Source organism: Oncorhynchus gorbuscha, linkage group LG07 (genome assembly GCF_021184085.1).
Source record: "Oncorhynchus gorbuscha isolate QuinsamMale2020 ecotype Even-year linkage group LG07, OgorEven_v1.0, whole genome shotgun sequence".
In the NCBI taxonomy this organism is placed as follows: Eukaryota; Metazoa; Chordata; class Actinopteri; order Salmoniformes; family Salmonidae; genus Oncorhynchus; species Oncorhynchus gorbuscha.
The window spans coordinates 15176032-15191797 of record NC_060179.1 but is presented as its reverse complement, the minus strand read 5'-3'; the positions used below and the strand labels follow the sequence as shown (position 1 = coordinate 15191797).

The following is a 15766-nucleotide window of genomic DNA, read 5'->3' as shown; positions in this document are numbered from 1 at the left end:
GCCAATTTCAGGGTAACAGTCAAAGTAAGCACATGCATACAACGCATGAAGCAACAGTACACCCATAATGAATACTTTTAATTAAAAAAAATCAATCATCAGTTTTATAAGTGAAATGTACAATTATTTGTGTAAAACTAACTGTGATATGCGACTCAAACTCATCATCTGGTTTAAAAACGAATTCCAAACTCTCGCGATATGGTAGCTCAAATATGTACGGTAGTTGCGTGGTTAGAAACGGAAGACCAAAAACACCGCTCAATCAAAATCGTCTAACCTATAGCAGAGCGCTTTCGACACACCTACTAATTTCCACACACCCACTACTTTCAATCCGACCAACACACCCACTTGCCCATACTCCGGTCGCCATATTGGAATGCAGCTACCCCCTTCAGTAATCTCATTGGCTGTTCCGCTGTTCGAAGTGGAAAGCGGGAGGAAGTGGAAGAGGTACGACACAAGGCTTGACAGAAGAGGACAGAAATAATGTATGTATTTATTTTTTAAATCAAATTGGTGTTTATGTTATTGATGTATATTTCATAAAGTTACGTGAATAATGATAATCAATGCCGTTATAATTTGCCACATCTAAACATTAGTCGGGGATCATAACAATAGTTAGCCTAGGTAGCAAGCTAGTTAGCATGAACTGTTTTCCTTTAATAACAAGTTGTCAAACCAAAGCCTTATCAGCTGTAGTTCAGCCATTTTTAAAAGTGTAACTATCTATACTGTTTGACTAAGCTTCCCAGCAAACGCTCCAAACAACGCCTGTAGCTGATAAACAGTGTCATACAGATGAACCGCTACTGAGCTCAAAAGGGTTGTTGTGTTGCAGAATGGACGTAACGACGTGTCTGAAGTCTCTCCTGCTGGCCATCCACCAGTACAGAGACAACAGGACGGCCCATAACGCTGCCCAGCTGCAGAAACAAGTGGAGGTCAGATTCAACATGTCTACTTTGTGAGATATATCAACGTGACACTGAGCACGGTTACATGCACACAATACGAGTTGGGAGTGAACGTTATTTATAATAAGGTTTACAGAAAATTGGACCACTGAAATGAAAATGGATGGGCCTCCCTTCAGCAAAATACCTTTGACCTAAACTCTCCCTGAATGCTTGAAAAAAGCAAGGGACCCTCCCCTATACCCCCCAAAATAATTAAAATATTAAAATATAACGTAGATAACAGAGAACTTGTCCACCGTTTACCCTCACTTCTTGGACAGACCAGAGCCTTAGATATGCAGTTTTAGAAACTGTTCTTCGTCCTGTAAGCCTTACATGGCAACACAGGAATTGGCAGCACAGGTCTGCCGGGCCAGAAGGTTGTGGGGTTGCAAACCACTTTGGACAAGAGTAGGGGTTGGAATGATCTCCTTTATTGTAAAAACATTGCATGAATCTATCATCGTATTTGCAGGTCAGGAAAAAAATAGCCTAAAAATGTCATGCAGCTCTATGTCATTTTACATATTAGCAGAATCTATTTCTATACCTTTTTAAATGACCAAAATTACAGTCTAAGAATGGCCAGGGAGATAGATATATGTGTTGTTCTTGTCATATTTTTCCAATGCCAAATCCATGTATCTTGTTTGCAACGAAACTGTCCCTGTTTGCAAATAATAAAACCTGAGATGTCATTAGGAATCTGAGCATGGTACTTTCGAAAGTTAGGCCTACCTTTCCATCCCAGCATGAGTAGGCCTACCTTTCCATCGCAGCCAGAGTAGGCCTACCTTTCCATCGCAGCCAGAGTAGGCCTACCTTTCCATCGCAGCCAGAGTAGGCCTACCTTTCCATCGCAGCCAGAGTAGGCCTACCTTTCCATCGCAGCCAGAGTAGGCCTACCTTTCCATCGCAGCCAGAGTAGGCCTACCTTTCCATCCCAGCCAGAGTAGGCCTACCTTTCCATCCCAGCCAGAGTAGGCCTACCTTTCCATCCCAGCCAGAGTAGGCCTACCTTTCCATCCCAGCCAGAGTAGGCCTACTGACGCAGAAAAATAGAAGCTTTAACTGCTGGCTGCTCTTCTTCTGTTGCTTAACTCAACGAGACAAGGTCACAAGTGTTTCCCTAAAAGCTGTCTTGGTTGAAACATTTTCTATTGTACAGAAAGTGAATAGCTCAATCAATTGATTGCTTGTGAAGTAAAGTATATATTTTTGTCTCCTCAGCTACAGAAAGTTGTAGCTCAGCCTATGAATGTCAAAGAAACAAAACCTAGACCTATCGACTGCCTTCGATACTGTGAACCATCAGATCCTCCTCTCCACCCTCTCCGAGTTGGGCATCTCCGGCGCGGCCCACGCTTGGATTGCGTCCTACCTGACAGGTCGCTCCTACCAGGTGGCGTGGCGAGAATCTGTCTCCTCACCACGCGCTCTCACCACTGGTGTCCCCCAGGGCTCTGTTCTAGGCCCTCTCCTATTCTCGCTATACACCAAGTCACTTGGCTCTGTCATAACCTCACATGGTCTCTCCTATCATTGCTATGCAGACGACACACAATTAATCTTCTCCTTTCCCCCTTCTGATGACCAGGTGGCGAATCGCATCTCTGCATGTCTGGCAGACATATCAGTGTGGATGACGGATCACCACCTCAAGCTGAACTTCGGCAAGACGGAGCTGCTCTTCCTCCCGGGAAGGACTGCCCGTTCCATGATCTCGCCATCACGGTTGACAACTCCATTGTGTCCTCCTCCCAGAGCGCTAATAACCTTGGCGTGATCCTGGACAACACCCTGTCGTTCTCAACTAACATCAAGGCGGTGGCCCGTTCCTGTAGGTTCATGCTCTACAACATCCGCAGAGTACGACCCTGCCTCACACAGGAAGCGGCGCAGGTCCTAATCCAGGCACTTGTCATCTCCCGTCTGGATTACTGCAACTCGCTGTTGGCTGGGCTCCCTGCCTGTGCCATTAAACCCCTACAACTCATCCAGAACGCCGCAGCCCGTCTAGTGTTCAACCTTCCCAAGTTCTCTCACGTCACCCCGCTCCTCCGCTCTCTCCACTGGCTTCCAGTTGAAGCTCGCATCCGCTACAAGACCATGGTGCTTGCCTACGGAGCTGTGAGGGGAACGGCACCTCAGTACCTCCAGGCTCTGATCAGGCCCTACACCCAAATAAGGGCACTGCGTTCATCCACCTCTGGCCTGCTCGCCTCCCTACCACTGAGGAAGTACATTTCCCGCTCAGCCCAGTCAAAACTGTTCGCTGCTCTGGCTCCCCAATGGTGGAACAAACTCCCTCACGACGCCAGGACAGCGGAGTCAATCACCACCTTCCGGAGACACATGAAACCCCACCTCTTTAAGGAATACCTAGGATAGGATAAAGTAATCCTTCTCACCCCCCTCTCCCCCCCTTAAAATATTGAGATGCACTATTGTGAAGTGGATGTTCCACTGGATGTCATAAGGTGAATGCACCAATTTGTAAGTCGCTCTGGATAAGAGCGTCTGCTAAATGACTTAAATGTAAATGTAAAACAATGATATCACTATATGCATCGCAGTCATGTTTTTCTAGGGTGTTTTACTGCTTGTTTCAAGCATAAAGTATTTGCGGACCAAAGCGCTGTTATAGATCACTTTATATAATCGGATCCGTTTTAGTTTTCTTCCAAATCTTAAGCTTACAAGGGGTAGGCCTGTGCTTTTTAAAATTTAATTTAAAGAGTGCATGGTTGGTGAAGGAATTGACCGTTAAATCTATGCATATAGCAGCCTATAGCCTAATTTTTGTCTGTCGAACAGGTAGGCATGCCTCTTGTTTCTTAAATAGGAAGAAATAGGCTTCAACACAAAGCCCTCTTGTTAGTAAAATCAAACTAAAATGAAGACGGTTGAAATGAATTATACCTACTGGAATTTGCCTACTTTCAGCACCATGAGCTGTCCACTTCTGATTGATTGTGCCAAAGCTGCTGCTTCAAGTTGCTTCAAATACGCAGCTAAAATGCTAATTAAGCTGTTTACATATCTTGCCATAATCGGTTTATTATCAAATTATTAGTGTGTAAATGTGTGTGTTGTGTGTGTAGGAGCTGTCAGGAATGCAGTGTGTTCGTCTGCTGTCGTCGGGCCAGGTCCTCCCCAGTGAGTGTGTCTGTGGACTTGTGGAGTTGGCAGGAGACCCTAACACTAGCCCCGCACTCACCGGAACCATAATCTCTCTACTGGCCCAACTAGGTACACACACAAATTCCCAACACATTTCAGTCATACTATTTTTGTCAACAGCCGACAATGTTTCTCTCACTCCAAAATAATACAAAACCAATTGAACTTGTGTTGGTGTGTGTGTTCTCTCCCCCAGTCTGTGATGATGAGAGCAGAGATGTTCTCCAGAGCAGTTATAACCTGACCAGCACTCTGGCCTCCATCATCCACTGCCACAGCTCCACACCCAGGGAGCCGCTGGTACTACAAGTAAGGACAGAACTCTCCATATTGCCTGACAATCAGACTGGGATACCTCTGGTTCACAGTCTAACATTAATGTCATACATTTGTTTGGAAGTGCGTTCAGATTCCTATCTCCTGAACCATGTAAACACGCGCATGAGCTCGGCAAGTATGCATGCGTCACTTGCATGTATTTTCATCTTGTGGGCATGCTTCACGTGATCTGAATCAGTACCAGCACTTTGAAATATTTATACTTTCCTGTGGTTATATTGTGAGACATTCCTACCTGAAAAAGGACCAACCACACAGACAACTGGTAAAGTAACATTTTATTCAGCATTCTGGCTTGTAGAGGTCGTGAGAGAACTCTCCTGCTCCAAACACTAATTTCTCCCCGACGTAGAATTATATGAAATCAACGTCTGGTCTTCAGGCTACTCACCAGAATGAAATGATGAAACTTAACCAGGGGTCATGAACCCTGGTTTTGGAGAATTACGGCGCTACACAAAGCCACAGCTCTGGTGGGAAACATGGCTGTAGAATGTGATGTTTAACTACTACTGTAGTAACTCTGTGTGTCTCAGTGTCTAAATGTGCTACAGACTCACATATAACTGCTGTAGTAGCTCTGTCTCATTGTTTAAACCCTGTTTGGGATAGGGGGCAGCATTTTCACGTTTGGATGAAAAGCGTGCCCAGAGTAAACTGCCTGCTACTCAGTCCCAGTTGCTAATATATGCATATAGATTTGGATAGAAAACACTCTGAAGTTTCTAAAAACTGGTTGAATGATGTCTGTGAGTATAAAATAACTCATATAGCAGGCAAAAACCTGAGAAAAATCCAACCAGGAAGTGGGAAATCTGAGGTTTGTAGTTTTTCAAAGCTTGGCCTATCGAAAACACAGTGCCTATGGGGTCAAATTGCACTTCCTAAGGCTTCCATTAGATGTCAAATGTCTTTAGAAACTTGTTTGAGGCTTCTACTGTAAAGGAGGGGCTCATAAGGGCTCTTTGAGTCAGTAGTCTGGCAGAGTGCCACAAGCTCGTGATGCTTGTTCACGTGAGAGGTAGCTCTCATTCCATTGCTTTTCTACAGACAAAGGAATTCTCCGGTTGGAACATTATTGAAGATTTATGTTAAAAACATCCTAAAGATTGATTCTATACATCATTTGACATGTTTCTACCGACTGTAACAGAACTTTGGACAGAATGTTTGGACTTTGTCTGGACCTAGTGCTCGCACCTCATGAAGATGGATTACTGGGCTGAACGCGCTAACAACAAGGAGGAATTTGGACATAAATTATGAACTTTATCGAACAAATCAAACATTTATTGTGGAACTGGGATTCCTGGAAGCGCAATCTGATGAAGCTCATCAAAGGTAAGTCAATATTTATAATGCTATTTCTGACTAATGTTGACTCGAACATGGTGGATATTTCTTTGGCTGGTTTGGTCTCTGAGCGCCGTACTCAGATTAATTGCATGGTGTGCCTTTTCCGTAAAGTTAATTTTTTTTATTTATTCTGTGAATAACACTTGTATCTTTTATCAATGTTTATTATGAGTATTTCTGGAAATTGATGTGGCTCTCTGCAAAATCACCGGATGTTTTGGAAGCAAAACATTACTGAACGTAATGTGCCAATGTAAACTGAGATTTTTGGATATAAAAATGCACTTTATCGAACAAAACATACATGTATTGTGTAACATGATGTCCTATGAGTGTCATCTGATGAAGATCATCAAAGGTTAGTGATGATTTTTTATCTATATTTCTGCTTTTTGTGACTACTATCTTTGGCTGGAAAAATGGCTGTGTGTGTTTTTGTGACTTGGCTCTGACCTAACATAATCATATTTTGTGCTTTCGCTGTAAAGCCTTTTTGAAATCGGGCGCGATGGGTAGATAAACTTCTTGTTAATCTTTCATTTGGTGTAAGTTACATATTTCGGAAAAATATTTTTGAATTTCGCGCACTGCCTTTTCAGCGGAATGTTGTCGAGGGGTGCCGCTAGCGGAACCCCTAGCCACAAGAAGTTTTAAAGGTGCTACAAACTCACGTATAACTGCTGTAGTAACTCTGTGTGTCTCAGTGTTTAAAGGTGCTACAGAGACTCACCTATAACGGACAGATATTCTACTGTGCCAACTACATCCATGAGCTCATAGACTTTCTGATGAGCAACATGTAAGATACCTCTCCTCTCTCTCTTCTTCCACTCCACAGTATAGCAGAGGTGAATGTTTACATGTAAATATTCATTTTGTCCCCTTTGTATACCCCCCCCTCCAGCCAGTCGCACAATGATGACATCACCATGCCGTGCCTGGGTTTGATGGCTAACCTGGTTCGCTACAACCTGTCAGTCCAGACTCACATTAAAGCTCTGGTGAGGACCACCCTCTCTCTACCGCCGTCCATCCAGCTTTTCCATTTAAACCTTACTCACCCTCTTTTCTCTCCTTCGTTCTCTTTGATGGAACGACTTGTTGTAATGGGAAGGCATTCTACTGAACGTTGGTTAACATCTGGGTGTGTGTGTTCCTACAGAGCAATGTGAAGGTGTTCTACTGAACATTGGTTAACATCTGGGTGTGTGTGTTCCTACAGAGCAATGTGAAGGTGTTCTACTGAACGTTGGTTAACATCTGGGTGTGTGTGTTCCTACAGAGCAATGTGAAGGTGTTCTACTGAACGTTGGTTAACATCTGGGTGTGTGTGTTCCTACAGAGCAATGTGAAGGTGTTCTACTGAACGTTGGTTAACATCTGGGTGTGTGTGTTCCTACAGAGCAATGTGAAGGTGTTCTACTGAACGTTGGTTAACATCTGGGTGTGTGTGTTCCTACAGAGCAATGTGAAGGTGTTCTACTGAACGTTGGTTAACATCTGGGTGTGTGTGTTCCTACAGAGCAATGTGAAGGTGTTCTACTGAACGTTGGTTAACATCTGGGTGTGTGTGTGTTCCTACAGAGCAATGTGAAGGTGTTCTACTGAACGTTGGTTAACATCTGGGTGTGTGTGTTCCTACAGAGCAATGTGAAGGTGTTCTACTGAACATTGGTTAACATCTGGGTGTGTGTGTTCCTACAGAGCAATGTGAAGGTGTTCTACTGAACGTTGGTTAACATCTGGGTGTGTGTGTTCCTACAGAGCAATGTGAAGGTGTTCTACCGAACCCTGATTAACTTCCTGGCCCACAACAGTTTGACGGTGGTGGTGTTCGCTCTCTCCATACTAGCCAGCCTCACTCTCAATGAAGATGTGGGGGAGAAGGTAACACAGAGACACACACACAGAGACACAGAGACACACACACAGAGACACAGAGACACACACACACAGAGACACACACACACAGAGACACACACACACACACACACACACACACACACACACACACACACACACACACACACACACACACACACACACACACACACACACACACACACAGAGACACACACACACACACACACACAGACACACACACACACACACACAGACACACACACAGAGACACACACACACACAGAGACACACACACAGACACACACACACACACACACACACACACACACACACACACACACACACACACACACACACACACACACACACACACACACACACACACACACACACACACACACACACACACACACACACACACACACACACACACAGAGAGAGACACAGAGAGACACAGAGAGACACACACACACACACACAGAGAGACACACACACACACACACACAGAGAGAGACACACACACGCACACACACACAGAGAGACACACACACGCACGCACGCACAGAGACACACTCACGCACGCACGCACAGAGACACACTCACGCACGCACGCACAGAGACACACTCACGCACACACACAGAGACACACACACAGAGACACAGACACACACACGAGACACACACACAGAGACACACACACACACACACACACACACACACACACACACACACACACACACACACACACACACACACACACACACACACACACACACACACACACACACACAGAGAGACACAGAGAGACACAGAGACACACACACACACGCACGCACAGAGACACACTCACGCACGCACGCACAGAGACACACTCACGCACGCACGCACAGAGACACACGCACGCACGCACAGAGACACACTCACGCACGCACGCACAGAGACACACTCACGCACGCACGCACAGAGACACACTCACGCACGCACGCACGCACAGAGACACACTCACGCACGCACGCACGCACAGAGACACACGCACGCACGCACGCACAGAGACACACGCACGCACGCACACACGCACAGAGACACACGCACGCACGCACAGAGACACACGCACGCACGCACGCACGCACAGAGACACACGCACGCACGCACGCACAGAGACACACGCACGCACGCACGCACAGAGACACACGCACGCACGCACAGAGACACACGCACGCACGCACGCACGCACAGAGACACACGCACGCACGTACGCACAGAGACACACTCACGCACGCACAGTGACACACACCGAGAGACACAGACACGCACGCGTAGACACACACGCACACACACACAATGACACGCACACACACACAATGACACGCAGACACACACACAATGACACGCAGACACACACACAATGACACGCAGACACACACACAATGACACGCAGACACACACACAGACACCAAGGTTTTCTCTATCTTTAGTTCTGGTGGTGACAACTCTCTGTCTGGGCTCTGTGTGTGTGTGTGTGTGTGTGTGTGTGTGTGTGTGTGTGTGTGTGTGTGTGTGTGTGTGTGTGTGTGTGTGTGTGTGTGTGTGTGTGTGTGTGTGTGTGTGTGTGTGTGTGTGTGTGTGTGTGTGTGTGTGTGTGTGTGTGTGTGTGTTTCAGCTGTTCCATTCTAAGAACATCCACCAGACATTCCAGCTGATCTTTAACATCATCGTCAATGGCGACGGAACCCTAACCAGGAAGTACTCTGTAGACCTACTGGTGGACCTGCTAAAGAACCCCAAGATGGCGGACTACCTGACTAGGTACACACACACACACACACACACACACACATATATATAGTTTTATAGAAGAATAGAAGTAATGTTGTTTATGTCTCTCCCTCCTCTCTGTAGGTATGAACACTTCTCAGTGTGCGTGTCCCAGGTGTTGGGTCTGCTACATGTTAAAGACCCGGACTCTGCTGCCAAGGTGTTGGAGCTGCTCCTGGCTCTGTGTGGTGTGTCAGGGCTGAGGTCTCTGCTGTGTGAGGTCGTGTTCCGTCCCGCCGCCCCACGGCTCCGAGCTGCCAGCCGCAGACAGGGGGCGGGCCTAGACGCAGGGCAGAAAACCGAGCCGGGCTTAGCTCTCATCCAATGGCTGAGCTCTCCAGCTGAGGGGGAGGAGTTATGCTGTCTACAGGCCCTGCAGCTGCTGACTGAACTACTGGAAGTACGGCAGCCCTACACGGACACACAGAACTAAAAGTGGAAACCTGGATTTCACTACAACGCTTTCACCAATTCAGTCTTGCACAGTGATGACTCCTGCAGATAAAGGGACTTGCACTGATTGGCTCTTTGTCCTGGTGTTTTTCCCTCCAGGAGGCGTTGGGTTCACAGGTCGTGTCTGTGTGCGTGTTGGGCTTCGTTGAGTTGTTGGTTCCAGTGGTGTTGGATCTACTGCAGGGACTGGACCCAGCCGCACCAGACAGCCAGCTCAGAACACACTGCATACGCACAACACACACCACCAGCCTGCTGCTAAATATCCTTTGTGTGTGTGTGTGTGTGTGTGTGTGTGTGTGTGTGTGTGTGTGTGTGTGTGTGTGTGTGTGTGTGTGTGTGTGTGTGTGTGTGTGTGTGTGTGTGTGTGTGTGTGTGTGTGTGTGTGTGTGTGTGTATCAGCCTTAACTCTTCCACTGCTGTGTAGTGAGGACTCGGTGTGTAGGGTGGTGTCTCGTCAGATGAGCTCCCAGCTCTGTCTCTCTCAGGTGGAACTACTGCTCTCCTGTTGCCATAACAATGACCCGCTCACCTGCCCCCTTACCGGCCACGACAGTAGCCTCAGGTCAGTGACCACACACACCCTCAGAATATACACACACACACACAGAACATGGCTGTTAACACCTGTGTGTGTTCCAGTCAGGTGTGTGGTGAGGCTGTGTTGAAGGCTGTGGAGTTGATGAGTAAACTGAGACAGCAGGTGAAGGACATGGAGACCAGCTTCTACAGAATACTACAGGTACACGCACACATACACACACACACCTGTGGTGCCGAGCTTAAAGATTGCCATAGTTAAATGTCTCTCCTTACAGGACCAGAGGATGGTCACGCCCCTCTCTCTGGCGCTGACGTCCAGTCACAGAGAGCATGTTCAGACCGGGCTTCGTCTACTGTTGGAGGCCACGCCTCTCCCAGACTTCCCTTCTCTGGTGTGAGTGATTGAACACATACCCACATGTTTAGTCAGTCAGTGTTTATTCTGACTGCTGCCTGTGTCTCAGTCTAGGGGAGAGCATCGCTGCCAACAATGCATATCGCCAGAGGGAGGCTGAGCTGTCTGTCAAACGGGTTGCTGTGCAACAGGATGTCCCAGCCCCCATGGGGAAAAGCCTATCAGGGCCTTCTCCCTCCAGCCCCTCCCACAGCATTCACAGCCTCATAGAGAAACTACAGAACGGCATGGAGGTGTGTGCGTCTGTATTCTGACGTGTGTTGTAGATGGTGTGTGTGTATGTGAGTCTGTATTCTGACGTGTGTTGTAGATGGTGTGTGTGAGTCTGTATTCTGACGTGTGTTGTAGATGGTGTGTGTGCGTCTGTATTCTGACGTGTGTTGTAGATGGTGTGTGTGTGTGTCTGTATTCTGACGTGTTGTAGATGGTGTGTGTGTGAGTCTGTATTCTGACGTGTGTTGTAGATGGTGTGTGTGTGTGTGAGTCTGTATTCTGACGTGTGTTGTAGATGGTGTGTGTGTGTGTGAGTCTGTATTCTGACGTGTGTTGTAGATGGTGTGTGTGTGTGTGAGTCTGTATTCTGACGTGTGTTGTAGATGGTGTGTGTGAGTTTGTATTCTGACGTGTGTTGTAGATGGTGTGTGTGTGTGAGTCTGTATTCTGACGTGTGTTGTAGATGGTGTGTGTGTGTGAGTCTGTATTCTGACGTGTGTTGTAGATGGTGTGTGCGAGTCTGTATTCTGACGTGTGTTGTAGATGGTGTGTGCGAGTCTGTATTCTGACGTGTGTTGTAGATGGTGTGTGTGAGTTTTTATTCTGACGTGTGTTGTAGATGGTGTGTGTGACGTGTATGTGTTGTAGTTGCAGGATCAGATGAAGGATGTGCGTGTGTCAGAGATCATGGATGTTTATGAACAGAAGATCTCCTCTCTGGCGGTGAGGATCTCCCCCAGACCTTCCAACTCCATACCTGTCAACTGATGGTCACGGTGGTGCTGTCAACTCTGACGGTCACGGTGGTGCTGTCAACTCTGACGGTCACGGTGGTGCTGTCAACTCTGATGGTCACTGTGGTGCTGTCAACTCTGATGGTCACTGTGGTGCTGTCAACTCTGATGGTCACTGTGGTGCTGTCAACTCATTTCCACCATTTCTTTGCATTCGATGTAACCACCATGAGACATTTAATTGAGTTAGTATTGTAACTGCTTCTCTCTCCCTCTCTCTCCAGTCTAAAGAGGGGAGGTTACAGGATCTGTTAGAGGCCAAAGCTCTGGCTCTCTCTCAGGCCGACCGCCTCATCACTCAGTACCGCTGTCAACGAGCTCAGGCAGAGGCCGAGGTAACAACACACACACAGACGCGCATAAAGAGGCCTTGGCTTCTAACACAGATGGCCTTTGTCTCGGTCTCTCTGTAGGCACGTAAGCTAGCATCTATGCTGAAGGAGGCAGAGCAGAGGAGAGAGGAGCTGCAGGTTCGTAACAGAAGAGTTAGCACATGCTAAGAGGTTTAGCGTTACTGTTCTGCTAAAGACTAGCTAGCAGATGCTAACAGGTGTGTGTCTGTTAGGTGGAGTTGGGCAGCCAGGTGCTGGAGGCAGAGAGGGCCAAGGGAGACATCGAGGAGTTGTTGCAACACAATGCTAGGCTGCAGGCTGACTCTCAGGAACACCAGTCTCTCAAAGGATCCTATAACCAGCTGCTTAACAGGTCACACTCTCACACGCTGATCTCTATGGTCTTCTCTACAAAGACGTTTCATATGCATGTATTTGATGATGCGATTCCTGTTCCTGTGTAGGTTTAATGAGAGTGAGCGTCTGTTGAAGGAGCTGCAGGCGGCTCATATCTCCCTCATTAAACAGATGGACACACTGAGGAAGACCCAGGACACACTACGACTACAGCACGACAAGTAAGACAGACACAGTAGCAATAAAAACATTCCCTCGCCAACTATTTACAATACTTTTTTCTTTCTCTTTTTCAGGGCTTTGTGTGAGCTGAGAGAGAGACAGGAGCAAATGAAATCCTTTCAATCAGAGCTTCAGCAGAGAAACTGTGACATCACAGGTCAGTTTGAGCTAAACCAGTTACCACTCTCTTACTCTCTCCTTCCCTCTCTTACTCCCGACCCCTTCTCTCTCCTACCTTCCCTCACGTTTACTGTCTCTCTTTCTCCCTTTCTCTCGCTAACTCTGTCCCTCTTCTCTCAGGTCTGCGTGGTGAGTTGCGGGGTCAGGAGGAGAGGGGGAGAGCGAAAGAGAAAGAGAGGGAAGAACTAGAGGAAACAGTGGATATTCTGAGGAAGGAACTCAACAAGACTGAGCTGGCCAGAAAAGAGGCCAGCATCAGGGTAAGAACACACTGGTAAAGTATTGGAGGGGGGGTCGCCAGCTAGCTTGTACACAGTACTGAATAAGACAATAACCAACTCCACAAGGGGAGATCTAAATGATTATAATATAAAGTCCTTTCTGGTAAGGAAGTTGGCTCTTTGTCCCCTCTCCTTCCCTGTCCCGTCTCCTCTCTCCTTCACCCTCTCCTGTCCTTTCCTCCTGTCCCCTCTCGTGTCCTCTCCTCTCCAGGCGTCCTCTCTGGAGCTGCAGAAAGCCCAGGTGGAGGCCAAACTGCAGAAGAAAGAGGACGAGCTGAACAAACACTCTTCTATGATCGCCATGATACACAGCCTCAGCTCTGGCAAACAGAAGAGTGACGTCAACCTGTCCCTCTGAGACACAAACACACACTGCCAATCTGTCTCTGTGACATCTGCGCACACACACACAGGATCAGAAGGAATGGATATTTTTAAACTGATTTAGTAACTAATTTCTGTCATTTTAATGTACTGCTATCTGCATTTTTAAACCCATTGTCCATATATCCTGCATTTACCATTATTTTACCATCTGTTTTTGTCTGTTGTATTGACGACTAAATAAATATTGACTGGTCTGATGACCAGTGTGTTTGGGATTTTATCTGTAGTGACATAGTGGGAATAGCAGGAGCCGAGTTTGAACCAGCAACCCAGTGTTTTATGGGACGAATGACCTGACCTCTTATCGAAGTCCAGACCTCTTAGCAGAGGCTGTAGTAGACTGGACTCACAGGTGGGGTACAGGACAGTGAAGGGGAGTTTTAGACATATCCAACTTCCCTACCAAAACCTACAGCACTGTGTACAGAGACACAGTAGGCATTTTGCTCTTTAAATGATAATCTGTGCCCCGGCCACAGGCGAACACACACATGCCCTACAATGTCCTCTGAATGTCATTCAGACTGTAATGCACCAGACCGCTTTCAAAGACTGGTGCAGTGTTGCCTTGGAGACCAGGCATTTTTGACTAGGCCTACTCACTGATCCAAATGTGAAGAGGTAGAAAACAGGTTGGGGTTGAGCAGGCAACATGAGGTAGAAATAAAGTAAGACTAGTAAAGTGAATGTATTTCATGTTCACAGTATAATGTATAGTATAATACAGTGCTATTATTATTATGGCAGTACGCTTCTCAATATCAAAACATAAGGAAAACAAACATTCACAGATAACTAAATGGACCAATAGACAATAATCACAGTACCTATACAATAGTAACATGTTATTTAACTGGTAACTACAGAGGAGGGGAAGTTTTTGGTCAAATAGTCTTGCTTAGCATAACAAGCACTTGAATGTCCACTTTGAATAGGCCCATTTTCACCTCTAGGTCAACCTTGTCTTGATTTTGAAGCACTGCTACAGTATTGTGGTTATGGCTGTTAGCCCAGCTAGCACACTTGGTTCCTTGGAAGTTGTGGGAATGTATGTTTTTTTTTTGGTTTCCCATTGGTTCTGGTAACAATGCCATACGTTTCCTGACCGTTAAAACTGAACTTTTCTAAACGTTCTGAGATTGGAAGTGAACATTTTGCCTGTTCTGGGAATGTACATTTTTAGGTTGCAGGGAGAATCTGCAAATGTTTTTCTATGGTTCTTATCGTGGAAATATTCGGTCAATCATATTTCACAAATACAGGAGCTTGTGAGTTCAAATAGACTTTTACTACATAAAAGCCGAGCTGGTTCATGAATACAAATGCCCTGACCTTGATTCTACCTGCACTTCGGTACCTATTGGACTCTGGTCTGGTTTGGACTTTTTTGCCTGTCCACGACCATTCTCTTGCCTACCCCTTTGGATTAATAAACATTGTAAGACTCCAACCATCTGCTTCCTGTGTCTGCATCTGTGTCTCGCCTTGTGCCTCGATAGGATAGGTGTGTAAGCAATATGATTATAGCTACACCTTGTATTGTGTAGGTGAAATTGTCATCATTGCTTATTTGCGTGTATGCAACTGGAGAATTATCCAATTGTCACCTTTCCACTTTGTCCTCCCCTGGGTCAATATCCCTTCCTTCTGTCTGAGGCACTGGTGTGTCTGCTGTGGCTGACCCCTCTTCTTCTTGATCCTGTTTTCTTTCTGTCTTCCTCTCCTTCATTCTGAAGTAGTTTTCCACTCTGTTTTCATGTGGACCGTTTGTATTTGCTGGAGGGGGATAGGTGAGTTTAGGGTGAGTTAGCAGGATTCAGACACAAAAACAGCTAGAATGATTAAATGCATTTAACCATAAGGACATGAATATTCCATGCAGGTCTACCTGCGGCAGAAAGTGACTCCCTCTTCAGATGACCATGTTACGTCTGCATTGGGGCAGAAAATCTCGAGACAGTAAAGTAGCAGAAACTGAAAGCTGTTCATCAAAAGCCACCAATGTAACCCTCCTCTCTGTTCATCAGGAGGTGGTTGTGTTAAATGGTTCAACAGATTATGATGTCAT

The 15766-nt window shown here is 46.5% G+C and overlaps 1 protein-coding gene across 2 annotated transcripts; it reads left to right on the top strand.

The window, feature by feature from the left end:
- The first annotated feature begins 331 nt into the window (after positions 1 to 331).
- cip2a (cellular inhibitor of PP2A) lies at positions 332 to 13898 on the top strand. Of its 2 annotated transcripts, none has more exons than XM_046355578.1 (22): positions 332 to 494; positions 848 to 950; positions 4070 to 4217; positions 4345 to 4457; positions 6548 to 6642; positions 6748 to 6844; positions 7608 to 7730; positions 9367 to 9512; positions 9606 to 9921; positions 10074 to 10236; positions 10392 to 10539; positions 10617 to 10716; positions 10793 to 10911; positions 10982 to 11165; positions 11800 to 11868; positions 12164 to 12274; positions 12353 to 12409; positions 12505 to 12644; positions 12736 to 12849; positions 12925 to 13007; positions 13151 to 13290; positions 13523 to 13898. In XM_046355578.1, exons 2-22 carry the CDS (start codon positions 849 to 851, stop codon positions 13667 to 13669), a joined length of 2715 nt encoding a protein of 904 aa, XP_046211534.1. In that variant the 5' UTR covers positions 332 to 494; position 848; the 3' UTR covers positions 13670 to 13898. The 2 variants fall into 2 exon arrangements, with proteins under 2 accessions (XP_046211534.1, XP_046211533.1); XM_046355577.1 differs by having other exon boundaries at positions 333 to 494; positions 11794 to 11868.
- Positions 13899 to 15766: the final 1868 nt, after the last annotated feature.

What these genes read in the sequence shown, in the direction of transcription:
- cip2a (XM_046355577.1), top strand. Translation starts at nt 849, where the DNA reads ATGGACGTAACGACGTGTCTGAAGTCTCTCCTGCTGGCCATCCACCAG. An exon ending in AGAAGATCTCCTCTCTGGCG is followed by an intron (nt 11,869 to 12,163) that starts GTGAGGATCTCC and finishes CTCTCTCTCCAG; the next exon opens with TCTAAAGAGGGGAGGTTACA. An exon ending in GAGAAACTGTGACATCACAG is followed by an intron (nt 13,008 to 13,150) that starts GTCAGTTTGAGC and finishes CTCTTCTCTCAG; the next exon opens with GTCTGCGTGGTGAGTTGCGG.